The sequence below is a fragment of the Mandrillus leucophaeus genome, unplaced genomic scaffold (assembly GCF_000951045.1).
Source record: "Mandrillus leucophaeus isolate KB7577 unplaced genomic scaffold, Mleu.le_1.0 Scaffold117, whole genome shotgun sequence".
NCBI lineage: Eukaryota > Metazoa > Chordata > Mammalia > Primates > Cercopithecidae > Mandrillus > Mandrillus leucophaeus.
In genome coordinates, this window is record NW_012099987.1 from 2,985,793 (window position 1) to 3,005,382 (window position 19,590).

Below are 19,590 nucleotides of genomic sequence, written 5' to 3' on the forward strand. Positions count from 1 at the left end.
CAGCGCACGCCGCTCAGGCCCACCGCGAGCGGAACGAGTTCCCGGAGGATCCCCGGTTCGAGGCGGTGGTGCGGCAGGCCGAGCTGGCCATCGAGCGCTGCATCTTTCCAGAGCGCATCTACCAGGGCTCTAGCGGAAGCTACTTCGTCAAGGACCCTCAGGGGGTGAGTGTCGGGGTGGGTTCCGCTGCCGCGGGCTGGAGACCGGCGGCGCTCCTGGGGAGTTTGAGGCTTCGCACAGCCGGAGGGAGAAGAGAGAAACTTCACAGTACCAGCCCCTGGCAGGATTTAGGGATGCCACTGAGGCCTGGAGCTGGGGACGCTCTGTGGAATGGAGAAATAAATCAGAACCTACTTGGTGGGGGAGGAGTGAGCGGAAAATGAAAAGAGGAAATTGACCAGATACGGGCCGGGGGCCCAGCAGTGTGGTGGGGCAATCCGCCGCTGGACAGAGACTGCTTTCTAGTAGGGTACTTAGCTTCACACTACTGGGACTGCTATTCGGCCGCTGACTTACAGATTTGGGGCTTTAGGCCTGTTCTCTATTTTTGGACCGACCGAACCAGTGTGTCGCTGTTCACGGAGGAGGATGGGTGACCCATCAGGGGATCTGAGAATTCTGTTCCAGCCTTCTGTGTTGTGGGGGATGTCCCTGCCACCGTCCCAGCTCTTATTAACAGACATTGAAGAAAGAGTGGGCGGACTCACCAGTTTCATCTGCCCTGGTTGTTGCTCACTTCTGGGAAAGGGTTCAGATCCTTTTTGACGGCTCCAAAGTTTAGATAGAACTTGGAGTTTAGAAACATGGGGCCGTCAGCTACTTTTTCTTTCATTTCTCCCCCAAGGCTATCAATAGCCTGCTTTTCAGCTAAGGCAGAGTGTTTGCTGACCTTTATTTTGTCCCCTGCCTATATATAAAGGGAGATGGTGATAGGATGGGGCATGGAGTGACCAGGGCATCTGAGAAGTGACCTTTATCCTTTTGAGAACTGCAGAATTTAAGAAATATCAAGTCTTCCCTGTTTTCAGGGAAGTTTCAGGGAAATTTTCAGGTGTGCTAGAATGGGTCATTGGAAAGATGTATTGTTATTTAAATTAAGGGTGTCAAAGTTGCCTCAGGTTCTCCCTGACATCTCTCTTATGTGAACTCTTTAGATGGCCAGGGTGCTGTTTCGATAGGAGTCCTTAGTGGCCAGGATGGGCTGTTACTTGTAGCTCTTGGTTCGGTTCATTGAATGATCTAGTTATTCACTCAGAGTTTGAGTTGTCCCTGAATTAATCAAGAATTAGAGAACAAACAGTTTACATAAACTGAGTTGAGGAAAGCTTTGAGAGTAATAAGTCTTTCAAATTTTCTTTTCTTTTTTCTTTTTTTTTTTTTTTTGAGACGGAGTCTTGCTCTGTCGCCAGGCTGGAGTGCAGTGGCACGATCTCGGCTCACTGCAACCTCTGCCTCCAGGGTTCAAGCAATTGTCCTGCTTCAGCCTCCTAAGTGGCTGGGACTACAGGCGTGTGCCACCATGCGCAGCTAATTTTTGTATTTTTAGTAAAGACGAGGTTTCACCATGTTGGCCAGGATGGTCTCGATCTCTTGACCTTGTGATCTGCCCACGTCGGCCTCCCAAAGTGCTGGGATTACAGGTGTGCCACCGCACCCGGCCTCCAAGTTTCTTAAATAAAAGAACTTGCAAGCTCAAGTGGGAACCATCATTTCTAGAAGCAAAGAAATGTGAGTGCCAGATGCTTTCTTTCTTTCTTTCTTTCTTTTTCAAGAAAAGGTCTCACTCTGACACCCAGGCTGGAGTGCAGTGGTGCAGTCTCATTGCTCACTGCAGCCTTGGCATCCGGGCTCAAGGTCCTCCCACTCAGCTTCTGAGTAGCTGGGACTAGAGGCATGCACCACCACACCCGGCTAAAAATTATTTTTGGTAGAGACAAGAGTGTCACCATGTTGCCCTGGTTGTTCTCAGACTCCTGGCTTCAGGCAACCATCCTCTTGCCTCAGCCTCCCAAAGTGCTGGGATTACAGGTGTGACCCGCCATGCCTGTCCTTTTTTTGTGGGCAGAGGGTATTTTTAGTTTGTTGGCAAATGTAAGAAGGGGCTAAGATTATCTTTGATAGTTACAGGATAAGGAGGAATATTTTTGTTTTTCTTTCATGACACTGTTACAGCTGCATTGGAAGTGGGTGAGGTCAGCTGAGAAGTGAGCTGGTGCTTTAACAGGTGGAAGTAATATGATCTCTTATATCTACCTGGCAGGTAAAGTACTACCATCTCAGTACATAGGCCACAGAGGACATACCATAGGTATGTTACTTGGTGATTTAGGGATTCTGGTCTCTAAAACTTCCTGGCCACTATCCTTTCTTATAGGGGATGTCAAAACACAGATGCCCTGACAAAACTTTTTGATGTACCCATACTGCTTCCAGTGAAGCAAATGTGATTTAGAACAAAGGGCACTTTCTAAATGCTTGCGGTAGGTTAGACTGGCCCACAGACTTACTGTAGTTGGAATTGTCATCTTTGGCTCTCCTCCAAATGTATTTACTTTATTAAACAAATACTTACATAGCATTTACTATATTCCTTTCAGTGCTTTACAAATAATAACTCACTTAATCTTGATAACCACCCTTGAAGGTAGGTACTGTTATTATCCCCACAGGTGACCACACAGACCCATGGTATAACTAATTTTTCCAAGGTCTCACACATAGTAAGTGGTAGAGGCAGGATTGGGCCCAGGCAGGTTGGCTGTGGAGTTCATGTTCTCGCCACTATTCTTTGGTCCCTCAGACTCAGTCATCCGAATTTTCAGATTCTGGCCAGGCGCGGTGGCTCATGCCTATAATCCCAACACTTTGGGAGGCCGAGGCAGGCGCATCACTGGAGGTCAGGAGTTCGAGACCAGCCTGGTCAACATAGTGAAACCCCTATCTCTACTAAAAATACAAAAATTAGCTGAGCACTGTGGCAGGCACTTGTAATCCCATCTACTCGGGAGGCTGAAGCAGGAGAACTACTTGAGCCTGGGAGGTGGAGGTTGCAGTGAGGCGAGATCGCACCACTGCACTCTAGCCCGGGCGACAGAGACTCTGTCTCAAAAACAAAACAAAACAAAATTTCTTTTTTTTTTTTTTTTTGAGACGGAGTCTCGCTCTGTCGCCAAGGCTGGAGTGCAGTGGCCGGATCTCGGGCTCACTGCAAGCTCCGCCTCCCGGGTTCCCGCCATTCTCCTGCCTCAGCCTCCCGAGTAGCTGGGACTACAGGCGCCGGCCACCTCGCCCGGCTAGTTTTTTGTATTTTTTAGTAGAGACGGGGTTTCACCGTGTTAGCCAGGATGGTCTCGATCTCCTGACCTCGTGATCCGCCCGTCTCAGCCTCCCAAAGTGCTGGGATTACAGGCTTGAGCCACCGCGCCCGGCCAACAAAATTTCTAAATTCTCTTCTCAGCTACTGTATTGGTTAGTATTGAATTTGGCTATATGTGACAGAGATTTTAAAATAATGATGATTTGAGGAAAGGTTCATTTACGCCTCATGTAAAAGAAGTCTATAGGCTAGCTGCTCAGGCATGCTCAGGGCTGGCATGACATTTCACTTTACTGGGGACATAGGGTTCTTCCTGCCAGCTGATCAGCCATCCTTAGAATGTGGCTTCTACTCCGTGGTCCAAGATGGCCGCTCAAACTGCAAACATCTTGTCTGCTTTTTAGCCAGTTGGAAGAAGGAAAGGGAAAGGGTTAATATGCCCCCATTCTTTAAGGCACTTCGTAGAAGTTGTAGGAGACTCTTCTACTTATATCCCATTGTCTAAAACTTAGCTGTAGTAGTGGCTGGAAACTATAGCCGTTTTTTGTTTGTTTGTTTGTTTGTTTGTTTGCTCAGGTACAAATCATGGGTCTGTGTCCAGGGAACAAGGGGGAACAGAGATTGGGAGAACCAGCACTTTCTGCGACAGCCACTTTTGGATCTTAGACAGTCTAAAAGATTCTTGAAGATAACAGCCTTGGTCCCATTTCTCAATTTTGGATGATTTCTGTCTCAGTGGGTCCAGGAACAGATGGAAAATGCTAGAAGTCATGGGGAGAGTACACACATTACTCCTCCTCACTTACCTCCTTGTGCTTCAGGTCTCATGCTCACTCAACTGCAAAAGGATTTTTTGAGCTTTTTCTCTTTTGCGTGGAGTAATACTAGATGTTCACGTTGCCAAGAATCATAGGACAGCATGTGACTCACTAGGTTAAGAGGATTAAATGACATATCACACACGAAAGCCCCTGATGTAGTTCCTGGCACTTAGTGGGGGCAGCTCAATCAGAGTGTTTTGGGTTTTGTTTTTAAAAACATTCCTACTAACTGCTGAATTAGGGTTTCTTGGGTACATGGCATCGAATAAGGCTATAAGAGTTGGTAGATGATGCTTAAAATCTCAAGACCTACATGTATGACATACAAACTTGAGTGCCTCAACGTTTTAGTAAAATAATTTTATTATATTTTATTTTATATATATATTTGAGACAGTGTCTCACCCTGTCGCCCAGGCTGGAGTGCAGTGGCACAACCTTGGCTCATTGCAGCCTCGGCCTCCCAGTGTTGGGGTTACAGGTGTGAGCCACTGTGCCTGGATGGTTTTATGTATTTGGACAAGCCCTTCCCTTCCTTTTGTAAGAATGAACTTGTAAATAAGGCTTCTCTACCTAAATAACTAAATCAAGGACTGCTATTTTCCTCCAATCTATACCATAGAATACAGCGGTTCTTAGAGTGTGGCCCAGGGACCTTGACCTCTGGGAGTTCCTTTTTGGGGGTCCACAGGTCAAAATTATTTTCATCATAATTCTAAGACTTTATTTGCCTTTTCATTCTCACTTACTTATGAGTGGAGAGTGGAGATTTCCAGAGACTACATGATGTGTGATGTTGAAACAGATTGACTACTAAGATATGAGAATACAGTTAGTTGTCTTCAATTAAGACATTAGGGAGATTTGCAAAAATGTAAAATAGTGCCAGTCTTCTCACTAAAATATCTTTTGAAAATATAGTTTTTTAAAATAAAAATATGTCATTTATGTTAACATGCAATGGGTTTATTTGTATTATTATTAATGAATTAGTATTAATAGAATAAATATAATTTTATAATAATACAAATAAAATAAATTTATAGATTAGTATTTATTAAGTATTAAGTATAGTTAAAATGAATACTTAATTATTAAGTATAGTTTGTTCAAAATTGAAGCACTTGTTTTAATTTTGAAGGCAAATATAGCCTTTACCCACATTAACAAATGCTTTTTGGAGTCCTTAATAATTTTTTTTTTTTTTTGAGATGGAGTCTCACTCTGTCACTCAGGCTAGAGTGCAGTGGCATGATCTCGACTCACTGCAACCTCTGCCTCCTGGGTTCAAGCAGTTCTCCTGCTTCAGCCTCCTGAGTAGTTGGGATTACAGGCGTGCCCACCAGCATGCCCAGCTAATTTTTGTATTTTTAGCAGAGACAAGATTTCACCATGTTGGCCAGGCTGATCTCAAACTCCTGATCTCAGGTGATCCACCCGCCTTGGCCTCCCAAAGTACTGGGATTACAGGCATAAGCCACCGTACCCAGCCTAATTTTTAAGAGTTTAAAGGGGTCTTGAGACCAAAAAGTTTGAGAACTGTCCACTTTATGTTTACCAAACTTTAAAAGAAGACTTTTATGAAAGGTCATTTCTGTATATTTCACTGTGTGATATGAATGATATGCTTGAACTGTCTTACATTTTAGGTTCTGGGAGAAAGGGTCTCTTTTAGCATAGCATGACGCCCTCCTTCTTGCCACTGCTGGTTAGATATAGGACCCCCCTCGGTTCCAGGTTCCAGTAATTTTTTGTTGTTGTTGTTAGCTTGTTTTGAGAGGGCGTCTAGCTCTGTTGCCCAGGCTGGAGTGCAGTGGCGTGATCTTGGCTCACCGCAACTTCCACCTCCCGGGTTCAAGCAATTCTCCCGCCTCAGCCTCCTGAGTAGCTGATACTACAGGCACATGCCACCATGCCTGGCTAATTTTTTCCATTTTTTTGTAGAGACGGGGTTTCACCATGTTGGCCAGGCTGGTCTTGAACTCCTGATCTCAAATGATCCACCTGTCTTGGCCTCCCAAGTGCTGGGATAATAAGTGTGAGCCACTGCACTGGGCTGGGGTTCCAGTAGTTGGTTGTGGGTTCTGACACCAGCTGGTGCATGGCCTCTTGCTTTCTTGTGTGATTTGGTTTTTACTCCCAACTTCATGAACTGCTACTGCTTAAGCTATCTGTACCTCACCCCTCCTTTGTTAAAGAGGGGAGATTAGTAAATGGGTGTTAAGAAAAGTTGTTTTTATAATATTGGCATCAAACTGACGCTCTCTCCTAGATATAATAAAGGAATTGAAAATCTATTAAAGAAGAGACTGGATAGTGAGGAAAAATCAGGCGGTAGTTGTTTTCTTTTCCAGCTAAATGCTGGTGGGTGTCTTTCCAATTTGAGTGTTTTAGAGTTTGTTCTCTGTGAGGAGGACAAATGAGGAGAGTATTCTTGATTATTCGGGAACATAGTTGATTTTATGAAGTGAACATTGGAAATTAGGCCAGAGGCTATTTTACCTCTCTGTCTAGGAAAGCCACCAAATGCCTGCGGAATGCTTGCACATCGTTCTGCACAGGCTAGGTCCTGAGCAAATGCTAACAGAATTGAATTGAACTGAGGCCTACACTTAGTCTTGAAAGGCACTTGTCTCCCCTTCTGTCTGAATGTCCTTTTGTTCCTCCGTCCTTCATACTCTAACATTCCCTCATTGATCTAGTCCAGGCAGTATTCTTTAATGAAACCCCTGTACTACTGACGTAACCATAATTACTCATGCTTTCGGAGTCATTGAAATGCTTCTTATTCTCCTTATGGTGGAAGGAAATCGAGATGTTTGAGAGGTCAGTCTTTAAATGAGACTTGACTGCAATCTTGGCCTTCAAATTCTGCTTTCTTTTTTTTTGTTGTTTTAAAATTTTTCTTTTTTAGAGATGGGGTCTTGCTCTGTCACCCAGGCTAGAGTGCAGTGGCATGCTCCTAGTTCACTGCAGCCTTGATCTCCTAGGCTTAAGGGATTCTCCCCGCCGAGTAGCTGGGACTACAGGTGCATACCACTACACTTGGCGTTTTTTTTTTTTTTTTTTTTTTGAGACAGTATTTCACTCGTTGCCCAGGCTGGCGTGCAATGGCGTGATCTCGGCTCACTGCGACCTCCACCTCCCAGGTTCAAGCGATTCTCCTGACTCAGCCTCCCAAGTAGCTGGGATTACAGGCATGGGCCACCATGCCCAGCTAATTTTGTATTTTTAGTAGAGATGGAGTTTCTTCACGTTGGTCAGGCTGGTCTTGAACTTCTGACCTCAGGTGATCCGCCCGCCTTGGCCTCCCAACCAACTCCAGGCATGATTCCTGGCTAATTTTTAAAAATCAGTGACAGAGTCTTGTGTTGCCCAAGCTGGTCTCAAACTCCAGGCCTCAGGCAATCCTGCCTCATCCTCTGAAAGTGCTGGGCTTATAGGCATGAGCCACCATGCTCAACCTTTTCTTTCTTTAAGTAGAAGTATTTACCAGTTGGCCTCAGCCCTGGTATTTTTCAGCCTCCAGTAATAGTAGGAGTGTCTTGGTCTCCCTTTCACTGGGGACCAGCTTCCTGAACTCCGTAATGTGCCTCAGTTGAACTGACTGTTGGGTTCTGGGACATGCTTCAAGTTGCCTTTTGGTTTCCCTGTCTAGGTTCTGGAGGGTTACAGTGAACTCATCAGTCATTTTCTGAGTTGTGAGCCTGTTGCTACTGCTGCTTTGTTATTCAGAGGCTGGGGTTCCAGGGGAACAGAGACAGAGAAGACTGCTGAGGCCTTTAGCTAACTGCTTTGGATAAGAAAGTAATTCTGAAGATTTGTGATGTGAATATATGCATTTTGCATTTGCCAGTAAACAAGTTAGTTTGTCTTTAAGAATAAATCGATTCTGTTTGGAGGGAGAAGGAGGAGTTCTGTATTTTTCTTGTCCTCTCAAATCCTTGGAAGGCATTTTTAAAGGAGCTGGCTTCAAGATTGACCGGTTATTGTTAGCAACATGAACCTAGCCAATTCCTAATATGAGTACTGAGTTGGTGAAAGCGGATGGGTGCATATTGTCTGCTGTGACCTGCCATTCAGGAAGTGACACCCACAGGAAAATGTCTTATGACCCAGACTAGCTTGAGTAGGCTGTGGGGTGGAGGGGACAAGGAGAGTCTTATGATATGAGGATGAATCACTTGGATAGCATGTTTGCTTTTTTTTTTTTTTTTTGAGACAGAGTCTCGCTCTTATTGCCCAGGCTGGAGTGCAATGGCGTGATCTCGGCTCACTGCAACCTCCGCCTCCTGGGTTCAAGGGATTCTCCTGCCTTAGCCTCCCGATTAGCTAGGACTACAGGCATGTGCCACCATGACCAGCTAATTTTGTATTTTTAGTAGAGACGGGATTTCTCCATGTTGGTTAGGCTGGTCTCGAACTCCCGACCTCAGGTGATCTGCCTGCCTCAGCCTCCCAAAGTGCTAGGATTACAGGTGTGAGCCACCACACCCGGCCGCATATTTGCTTTCTTCCCTTGAATTACCAGTTTGGGGACTGGAGGGAATGAGATGAATGTAAAACAACCTCAGAGGGCTGACTGGCCTTTTGAAGAAAACATTCAGGAGGGAGGGCCATAGTTTCTAGGCATCCTATATTTCCAAGGACCTTAGAAGATTAAGTTACTGTCTGCTACAGAAAATGGATTTAATCTGTGTGGCATCTCATGTCCTGGTTTCTTGCCTATCAGAATTACTTAAGAGAGCTTCATTCTAACCAAGTAGCAGAGTCTTTTTTCCTGCTGTAATTTTTCTCTTTGGATAATAAGGCTGTGAGAGGAAATCTCTTCATCATTGATGAAGGAATTTCCTTAACCTCATTCCATAATAGCTTTTTTTATTTTTTGAGACAGAGTCTCGATCTTATCGCCCAGGCTGGAGTGCAGTGGCATGATCTTGGCTCACTACAACCTCCGTCTCCTGGGTTCAAGTGATTCTCCTGCCTCAGCTTCCCGGGTAGCTGGGATTACAGGTGCATGCCACCACACTCAGCAAATTTTTGTATTTTTAGTAGAGACAGGGTTTCACCATGTTGGCCAGGCTGGTCTTGAACTCCTGACCTCAGGTTATCCACCCACCTTGGCCTCCCAAAGTGCTGGGATTACAAGTGTGAGCCACCATGCCCGGCCCATAATACCTTCTTTACTTCCTTCCAGTTGGTAAAGTTTTTAAAAAAGTTTTTCTGTAATTGATGCAGAACAACAGTGTGCATATATGTAACCTCAGAAATTAGAGTTTATGGTGTTAAATTTCTGGCATACCACATACACAAACATCCTGTAGGATAAATAGGGCAGGGGCGCATGCAAAAAAAGATAACATATGATCTGTGATCAGTTAATTCCTCATTTTTTTGGAGATTACATTAGAGCCCTTGTGCATTAGGATATGTTATCTTTCCGGAGGGCAGGAAGCAGTATCATATTGGCATTAGATGCTGCCAGTGACTCAAGATCTACCACTGAATTGGCTTCTGTACTTTTTTTTTGTTTTGTTTTTTTTGTGAGACAGGGTCTCACTTGGTCACCCAGGGTGAGGAGTGCAGGAGGGGCAATCTCGGCTCACTTCAACCTCTCCCCAATGGGTTCAAGTGATTCTCATGCCTCAGCCTCCCAAGTAGCTGGAATTACAGATGTGCACCACTGCGCCCAGCTACTTTTTGTATTTTTAGTAGAGACAGGGTTTCACCATGTTGGCCGGGCTGGTCTCAAACTCCTGGCCTCAAGTGATCTGCCCACCTTGGCCTCCCAAATTGCTGGAATTACAGGCATGAGCCCCTGTACCTGGTCTGCTTCTGTATGTTGCTTCTAGAAATGTAGCAATCCATTTACCTTGTTTGTTTGAAGCACCAAGTTAGAGGTAGGTACTTATATGAGGGAAAAGAGATGGGGAAGAAGGATAAAGGAGCAGGGAAGAAAGAGAAGACTTAATATGTTCTTTGGCTGCAACCCTTTCTAGCAGTGGGTCTCTGAGCTGCACACACGAGCTGTTGTCTTCCCTTTACCAACTGGGAGAAACCTGAGTCTGACTGTAAGTAGGAATTGTCCGCCTATGCCCTCTCATTTCTTTCTAGATTCCTGCTGACTTGGTCTGTGGGCTATTTCAGTCAACTCGGATTTAACATCCTCTTTTTCTTTCGTCTTTGTAGAGGATCATTGCTGTCTTCAAACCCAAGAATGAAGAGCCCTATGGGCATCTTAATCCTAAGTGGACCAAGTGGCTGCAGAAGCTGTGCTGTCCCTGCTGCTTTGGCCGTGACTGCCTTGTCCTCAACCAGGGCTATCTCTCAGAGGCAGGGGCCAGCCTGGTGGACCAAAAACTGGAACTCAACATTGTTCCCCGTACAAAGGTCAGTGACCAATCTCCAGGAAACCTTACTGCCTGGCCACAGTTTCCTGGGGCCTAAGCCCCACTACATGTTAGTGGGACCTTGGGTCCAGTGGGGCCATTTGTATACCCTAAGTCTGGGTTCTCGATATTTTTTCGGGAGGTTGGCAGGATTAGGCTCATGATTTGATCATCTGATGAAGGCTGTCTTCTGAAGGATGCACACACAATTTTTGCATACAATTTTAGGAAATTCACAAGCTTCTACTGCATGTTTATGGCTCCCTTGGTCTTTGAATCCCAGCTAACTCCAAGCTAGTTAGAAACCTAGTGACTTTGTGGCTTACTCTCAGACGTCTGAGCTATCCCAGCATTTTGATACAGTCTAGGACTGGCTAATGACAGCTAAGCACTTCTGGAGGGTCTGACAAAGAAGACTTTAGGACAGGCTGAGGGTTAGAGAAATGGTCTGGCCTGAACCCTACGGGGAACTGACATGGAATTTTTCTCATTTATCTTTATGCTGTGGAATTTGGGGACTTGTCTGAACATATCAAAATAAGGATGCCAGATCCAGGCAGACTCACAGTCAGAATGGATTCGTACACATCTTGTATGCGTTATAGACATAGTTGAGGTTCCCCCCCCAGCCCCCACCAATATGCTTGAATACAGAATTAATTCCATACAATTTCAGGGAGTTTACTGATACCAGGCTAAGCACTACAAGGTGTTCCATGAAACTCACCAAGGGTTATGAGGGAAAGGAATCTGCTGGTCAGCATATGAACATGTCCGTACACATCATTCACTGAGCACGTAGCTACCTGGGGTTTAGTAACAACTTAGGTGGAACTCTCATCTGATGCCCTGAGGCTGCTGAGTCATCCAAACCATCCTGGCTCTGTGCTTAGTCTTAACTAGTCTATGCTAGTTTATTTAGTTATTTACTAAATAACTAAAACCAAATTTATTTAGTTATTTATTAAATAACTCTCTGAGAATCTGATGAAACCTATAGACCCCCTTTCCAGAAAAAGTACATATATTTGCAATTATAGTTTTGGGTATAATTTTAGGGCGATGGTTCATAAATGTTGCAGTCTATCCGTTGACCACCCCCCCAGGGAGCATGCCTCTAGATTAAAATCCCCTTGCTTAAAGTTTTCTTTTCTTTCTTGTTTTTAGAGATAGGGTCTTGCTCTGTTGCCCAGGCTGGGGTACAGTGGCATGATCACAGCTCACTGCAGCCTTGACCTCCCAGGCTCAAGCAGTCCTCCCACCTCAGCCTCTCAGGTTAGGATTATGGGCATGTGCCACCAAGCTTGGCCAATTTTTTTTTTTTTTTTTTAATTTTTTCTAGAAACAAGGTCTCCCTGTTTTGCTCAGGCTGGTCTTGAACTCCTGGGCTCAAGCGATCCTCCTGCCTTGGCCTCCCAAAGTGCTGAGATTACAAGTGTGAACCACCACGCCCAGCCTTGAAGATTTCTTCACAGGTTTAGATAGCAGACTGTCTGAGCAAAGAGATTGATCAGCAGATAAAAACTTCCCTTCCATCTGAGAGGAAAATATGACTATCGTGGATATTTAACCATGTCTGCTTTTTTGCTACTGAACTCCAAACAATTAGTCAACTAGTTTGTAAGTTATAGAAGTCAGAGACCACTTCTCAAGTTTTCCTCTCTCATTCTTAGCACCTAGCAAAATACTATATTTCTAGTAAGCATTCATGAAGTACCAGCTGAGTCAGTAAATGAATATCAAATCATGAGAACCAATACCAAAGTTCTCCCAACTTCAGGTCTAGAGAGAAAATGTTTGACCAGGCTTGTAGTTACCATTTCACATCTAATTCACTGCCTGGCTTTGTGCAGCTCATTCTTTCTCTTTATGCCTTACTTTTCTCTCTCTGTGCAAATAGTTTTACAAGATGCTTTGAACATCTTGTATGATAATTAATGCTCTTAAGTCTCCTAACCTGAAATGCTTCTACTAGGCTCCTCTTAGACTCTAGAAACTTTTAAATTCTCCTTGCTCATCACTCTGTAGTTTTCTTCCTTTACTAGGCAAATAGCAGACCATGCCTGGCCCTATGCCTGCCTGCTCTGTTGGTGCTTCTGGAGCACTTGAGTTTGAATTCTTGCTCTGCAGTTTTTGATTTGTGTAACACTTGGGCAAGTCAGGCACAACGTAAACCCTCCATATGTTAGCCTGTGATATTTTTATGAGCTATTCTAATCCTTAGTGTCACCCCCACAATCCCTTTCTTCCCTATCTCTGGTCTTCCTCTTTCCCTGTTAGAGAACCTTCATGAGGCTTGAGGATCTTTTGCATTAGAAAGTCAGCAACAACAAAAATATTTGTCTTGGCTGGGCTCAGTGGCTCACGCTGTAATCCCAGCACTTTGGGAGGCTGAAGTGGGTAGATCACCTGAGGTCAGGAGTTCAAGACCAGCCTGGCCAATATGGTGAAAACCTGTCTCTACTAAAAATACAAAAATTAGCTGGGCATGGTGGTGTGTGCCTGTAATCCCAGCTACTTGGGAGGCTGAGGTGGGAGAATCGCTTGACCCTGGGAGGCAGAGGTTGCAGTGAGCTGAGATTGTGCCACCACACTCTATCCTGGGCAACAGAGCAAGACTCCATCTCAAAAAAAAAAAAAAAAAAAAAAAAATACTTGTCTTCTGTGAGACTGAGATGAGACAGAACTTTGGAATCTTAACATATAGCTGCTAGAGAATAGTAAGAGGACTCCCCTTCCTGTCTCCCCAACTCTTGTGATAGGACTCCATCCAGTTGATCAGAGCATCTGTCATTATAGAAACAGGGCTCACATTGCATTGGAACTTCAAATGGTAAGGCTGTAATTCTCACTCACTGGCTGTCTCTGCTCTCTGCTTCTATGAGGTTTCAGGTTATAACAGTTTCATAGTCATGGGGAAAAAGTGGTTTATTAGGAAGAATGATAGAAAATAAATATGATGGGGGCAAAAGGGGATTTATGGCTTGAGAGAGCCAGAAGTTTCACTGTGGACACTGGCAAAGTAGCCTTAGAAAAGCTCCTTTTTCTTTATTCCTATGCCTGAGTTTTCTGATTTGTAAGGCAGGAAGTGCCTACTACAGTACCATGCACATCCATTTTAGGTACTCTATTAATACTGGATGGTAGGATGGAGTGAATAGATGAGAGGCAGTTATTTTGCCTCTCAGGTTCATGGAAAAAAAATAGTTATTTGTAATAACTTTTACAAGGCTTAGGAAAATAGCTTTCTTATAAGTTTTATTTTAGGTATTTATATGCTAAAACTCACTTGTTGCTGTCTCTGGAAGAAGCTTGTAACTCATTCATTCATTCACTTAATAAATATTTAATGAGCATGTGCCAACTACTGTGTTAGGTACTGTGGATGCTAATATAAATAAGATGTTCCCTGCTTCCTCAAATCTCATTAGTTTTAAGGGAGAAGTTAGATATACAAATGAATAATTACAAGACAATGTGATAAGTGTGACAATAGATGCATATGTGGATTACAGTGATGTCTCTGCAGTTTTACTTAAATCAAGTATAATATTGATGACCCATTAAAAAATTTTTTTAGAGTAGGCAATGCTTGCATCTAGTACAAAAATCAGAAGGCACATAGGGTAAACAGAGAAAGTAATTCAGACTCCCTGCTACCCCTATCTCCTGGCCATTCAGTTTCCTTCCTCAGAGGCAGCCAGGATTACAGTATTTCTTGTGTAATATTCCAGATATAGCCTATACATAAAAATAGCAGTTAATTAAAATGAAAACCAATTTTAATGTTTATCTTTTGAATATGAATAATTTCACAAAGTAAAAAAATTCAAAAGGTCCAGGGCACAGTGGCTCATGCCTGTAATCCCAGCACTTTGGGAGGCAGAGGTGGGAGGATCACCTGAGGTCAGGAGTTCAAGACCAGCCTGGCCAACATGGTGAAACTCTCTCTCTACTGAAAATACAAACATTAGTCAGGAGTGGTGGCACACACCTGTAATCCCAGCTATTTGGGAGGCTGAGGCTTGAGAATCCCTTGAACCTGGGATGTGGAGGTTGCAGTGAGCCAAGACTGTGCCACTGCACTCCAGCCTGGGCAACAGAGTGAGACTCTGTCTCAAAAAAAAAAAAAAAAAAAAAACATTCAAAAGGAAATAAGGGGGTATAGAGTAAATTGCAGCTTGTTTGTATCTGGAAATAAAATGGGCATTTGGCCTAATCTAACCCAGGAGATGACAGTGTTAATCCTTGTACTTCATACTAGCTGCTGTAACAACCCCTAAATCTCAGTAGTTTAATACAGTTGAATTGTATTTCTTTTTTTTCTTTTTTTTTTTTTGGGGGGGGTGACAGAGTCTCCCTCTGCAACCCAGGATAGAATGTGCAGTGGCGTGATCTTGGCTCACTGCAACCTCTGCTTCTGATGTTCAAGCCATCCTCCCACCTCAGCCTCCCAGGTAGCTAGGATTACAGACATGCACCACCATGCCTGGCTAATTTTTTTCTTTGTGTTTTTAGTAGAGACTGAGGTTTCATCATGTTGGCCAGGCTGGTCTCGAACTCCTGACCTCAAGTGATCCACCTTCCTCGACCTCCCAGAGTGTTGGGATTACAGGCATGAGCCACCACGCCTGGCCAGGAGTGTATTTCTTGATTACATCTCAGACTCACGCCAGATAGGCAGCTCTCCTAGATACCACATCACTCATATAGTAACAAGGTATCCGAGGTTCTTCCATGGTATGGCTCTGCGATTTCCCAGCCCTTCTTTCCTAGCTGTACAGACTAGGGAATGTGAATTAAGGATTGTGGGAGATTTTAGTTGCCAGCAGTGGAAGTGTTGTACATACATAATTTTGTCATTATTTCATTGGCTCAAAGTAGTTATCTTCCCTCTCCTAGTTGCTGGGAAGGCTGAGAAATGTATTCTTTCTGTGCCCTGGAAGAGGAATAGTATTTGTGAACATCAAGCTATTTATTCTCTGCCATAGTGTTCTGGTTCCTTAAACTTGACTCTAACCTTAGTATCTCTCCTGTTTTCACTGTAGGTAGTATACCTGGCCAGTGAGACCTTCAACTATAGTGCCATTGACCGAGTGAAGTCCAGGGGCAAGCGGCTTGCGCTAGAGAAAGTGCCAAAAGTGGGACAGCGGTTTAACCGCATCGGGCTACCACCAAAGGTATAGACGCATTTCTGTGGCTTATCAAGGGTCATGATTTATAGTGACATAGTCATCCAAGTGGTGAAGCAAGGTGCCTACAACTCAAATATGGGCACGTGAATAACCTGCCCTGAGGATCCTGTCTTCCTGATTTCTGTCAAGTGGCTAAAGTTTAAAAAGTTGAGACCTAACTTTTCAGTTTACTCCTCTGATTCATTTGGATAGGTTCTTTAATTTGGATGGATGATCACTGTTACATCTCTTTTCTCCTATACTTGCAAGAAATGAGGATGTAAAGATCTTGAAAAGTTTCCCTTCTCTGATACAAACTCCATAGGGCCTTAATGGGTATCTGGCATACGCCAAAGGTCTTTGGACTTGGGCAGTAGGGAAAAACCTTTGTTCCTTCCTCTTGGTTCCAGGTTGGTTCATTCCAGCTCTTTGTTGAAGGCTACAAAGATGCAGACTATTGGCTGCGGCGTTTTGAAGCAGAACCTCTTCCTGAGAACACTAACCGGCAACTACTGCTGCAGTTTGAGCGATTGGTGGTGCTGGATTACATCATCCGCAACACTGGTGAGTAGCTGCAGGTGGTCCCATGCCCTGTGCCAGACTGTGTTGAGGCAGAGGGAGACCTGGAGGCTTGCAGGGCTTGGGAGTCAGAGTGCCTCGTCCAGACACATCATGTGTGGTTTTCAGAGGTGGTGATGCCTGGAGTTAGTATTTACGTTTTACCTTACATTCTTTGCTGGTTCCAGACAGAAGACACTTAGCTCTTCCAAAGCACTGTGAAGAGTACTCTTATCCTTGATCCCTCATCATTCTTGTAGCCTCAAGGCCTGTAACAGGACAGTTTTGTCTTCCTCTAACTTCTTGAAGTAGATACTTAGATCATTGATAATTAAAAAAAATTTTTTTTTCAGTGCAATTTAAATTCAACTAACCTGGCAAAATGTACATGTATTGAGGACAAAATTTTTAAATTCAGACTGGACGCGGTGGCTCATGCCTGTACTCCTAGCACTTTGGGAGGCCAAGGCAGATGGATCACTTGAGGCCAGGAGTTCAAGACCAGCCTGGACAACATGGTGAAACCCCTGTCTCTACTAAAAATACAAAAATTAGCCGGGTATGGTAGTACGCACCTGTAGTCCCAGCTATTCAGGAGGCTGAGGTGGGAGAATCTCTTGAACCCGGGAGGTGGAGGTTGCAGTAAGTCAAAATTGTACCACTGCACTCTAGCCTGGGTGACAGAGCAAGACTGTATTTCCAAAAAAAAAAAATCTTTAAATTCACCTTACTGGACCTGTATTTTGTCTGATTTTTAAAATCATAGTAAAATGCATATAACATCAAATTTATTATCTTAACCATTTTAAAGTAGTATGAAATACATTCATATTGTGCAGCTGTCACTACCATCCATCTCCAGAGCTCTTTTATTTTGTTGTTGTTGAGATGGAGTCTCGCTCCGTCACCTAGGTTGGAGTGCAATGGCGCGATCTCAGCTCACTGCAACCCCCACCTCCTGGGTTCATGTGATTTTCCTACCTCAGCCTCCCGAGTAGCTGGGATTACAGACACCCACCATCATGCCCAGCTTATTTTTGTATTTTTATAGAGATGGGGTTTTACCATGTTGGTCAGGCTGGTCTTCAACTGACCTCAGGTGATCCACCCATCTCAGTGTCTCAAAGTGCTGGGATTGCAGGCGTGAGCCACCATGCCCGGCCTCCAGAACTCTTTTTATCTTGTAAAACTGAAGCTCTATACTCATTAAACAGTAACTCTTCATTCCCCCTCCCCACGTCCCTGGCAACCATCATTCTGTTTTCTGTTTCTGTGATTTTGATTGCTCTAAGTACCTCATGTAAGTGGAATAGTACAGTATTTGCCTTTTGGTGATTCGCTTATTCACTTAGCATAACGTCCTCAAGGTACATTTATGATGCAGTATATATCAGAATTTCCTTCCTTTTTAAGGGTAAATACTGATCCATTTTATGTATATACCACATTTTGTCTATCCATTCATCTTTCAGTGAACACTTGGGTTGCTTCTGCATTTTAGCTATTATGAACAATGCTACTGAGTGTATAAATATCTCTTCAAGACACTGCTTTCAGTTTTTTTGAGTATATATCCGGAAGTGGAATTACTGGATCATATATGGTAATTCTATTTTTAATTTTTTGAGGAACCACCATACTGTTTTCCACTGCAGCTACGCCATTTTTACATTCCCACCAACAGCACACGAGGGTTCCTTCCAATTTCTCCACATTCTCGCCAGCACTTTTCCTTTTCGTATTTCATCTGCATTCTGCTGAATGTTTTCTATTTTGTTTTGATAGTAACCATCCTAATGGGTGTGAGATGTTATCGTATCGTTTTGATTTGCCTTTCCTTGATGATTAGTGATGTTAGGCATCTTTTTTTTTTCTTCTTTTTTTTTTTTCTCTTTGAGACGGAGTCTCGCTCAGTCGCTCACACTGGAGTGCACTGGTGCGATCTCAGCTCACTGCAAGCTCTGCCTCCTGGGTTCACGCCATTCTCCTGCTTCAGCCTCCCAAGTAGCTGGGACTACAGATGCCCGCCGCTACACCCGGCTAATTGTTTGCATTTTTAGTAGAGACGGGGTTTCACCGTGTTAGCCAGGATGGTCTTGATCTCCTGACCTCGTGATCCACCCACCTTGGCCTCCCAAAGTGCTGGGATTACAGGCGTGAGCCACCGCACCCGGCTGATGTTAAACAACTTTTTATGTGCTGATTGGCCAATCATATATCTTCTTTGGAGTTGGCTATTTTAGTCCTTTGCCTATTTTTGAATTTTTTTTTTTTTTTGGTTGTTATTGTTGAGTTCTCTCTACATTTGTTGAAAGTTCTCTGTATATCTGGCTATTAATCCCATATCACATATATAATTTGCAAATATTTTCTCTCAATCTGTTGCCTTTAGTTTTACTTTTTAAAGAGACAGAGTTATGCTCTATTATCCAGGCTGAAGTGCAGTGGCACAATCATAGCTCACTACAGCCTCGGACTCCTGGGTTCAAGTGATCCTCCTACTTCTGCCGCACGAGTAGGAGTAGCTGGACTACAGGTGTGAGGACCACGCCTGGCTAGTTTTTAAATTTTTTGTGGAGACAAGGTCTCACTGCGTTGCCCAGGCTGGTCTCAAATTCCTGGGCTCAAGCAATCCTCCTACCTCAGCCTCCCAAAGTGCTGGGATTACAGGTGTCAACGACTGCGCCCGGCTTGCAACTGATTTTTTTGTGGATTGACTTTGTATGCTGCTACTTTGCTGAATTATTAGTTCTAGCAGTTTGTTTTTTTGGAAATTTTAGGGTTATGTACATAATCATATCTATGAACGGACATAATTTTCCCTCTTTTTTCCCCCCCCCCCCAATTTGGGGGCTTTTTATTTCTTTTTTCTTGCTTCAGTGCTCTAAGACTTCCAGTACTATGTTGAATAGAAGTAAAAGCAGGCATCTTTTCATTGTTCTTGATTGCAGTCTTTCACCATTATGATTTTAGGGTCCTTTTTGCCCACCTTGGCACCCTCAAGCTGTTTGCGAGCTGCTCCTAGAACTTGTGCATATCTGGCTGCCATGTGGCTGAAGAGTGGGGGTTGGGTAGCTGCTTGTGGGGCTAAGAGCCAAAATTGAATGAAATTAACCACAATTTACTGTGCAGGCTTTCCCCTGCAAGTTGGAAGCCCTCCATAGACTCCAGAGCTCCAAAATAATTACATCAGACAGATTTTTGCCAGTACAATTGTTGTCCACATGGGGAAACAGATTTCTGTTGTTTCCTACTCCACCATCTTCCTAGAATCCTCTCTTAGAGTATTGATTTTTAGCTTTTTCCCTTCCCTCCCCTCCCCTCCCCTCCCC

General features: G+C 44.0%; 1 protein-coding gene across 1 annotated transcript in view; it reads left to right on the plus strand.

Moving 5' to 3' along the window:
* PI4K2A (phosphatidylinositol 4-kinase type 2 alpha) overlaps positions 1 to 19,590 on the plus strand; it is a 46,065-nt gene that overhangs the window by 421 nt on the left and 26,054 nt on the right. The window contains exons 2-5 of the mRNA XM_012000776.1: positions 4 to 164; positions 10,327 to 10,527; positions 15,575 to 15,706; positions 16,111 to 16,264. Of these exons, the coding sequence (XP_011856166.1) occupies positions 4 to 164; positions 10,327 to 10,527; positions 15,575 to 15,706; positions 16,111 to 16,264 (648 nt within the window). The remainder of the gene's footprint in view (positions 1 to 3; positions 165 to 10,326; positions 10,528 to 15,574; positions 15,707 to 16,110; positions 16,265 to 19,590) is intronic.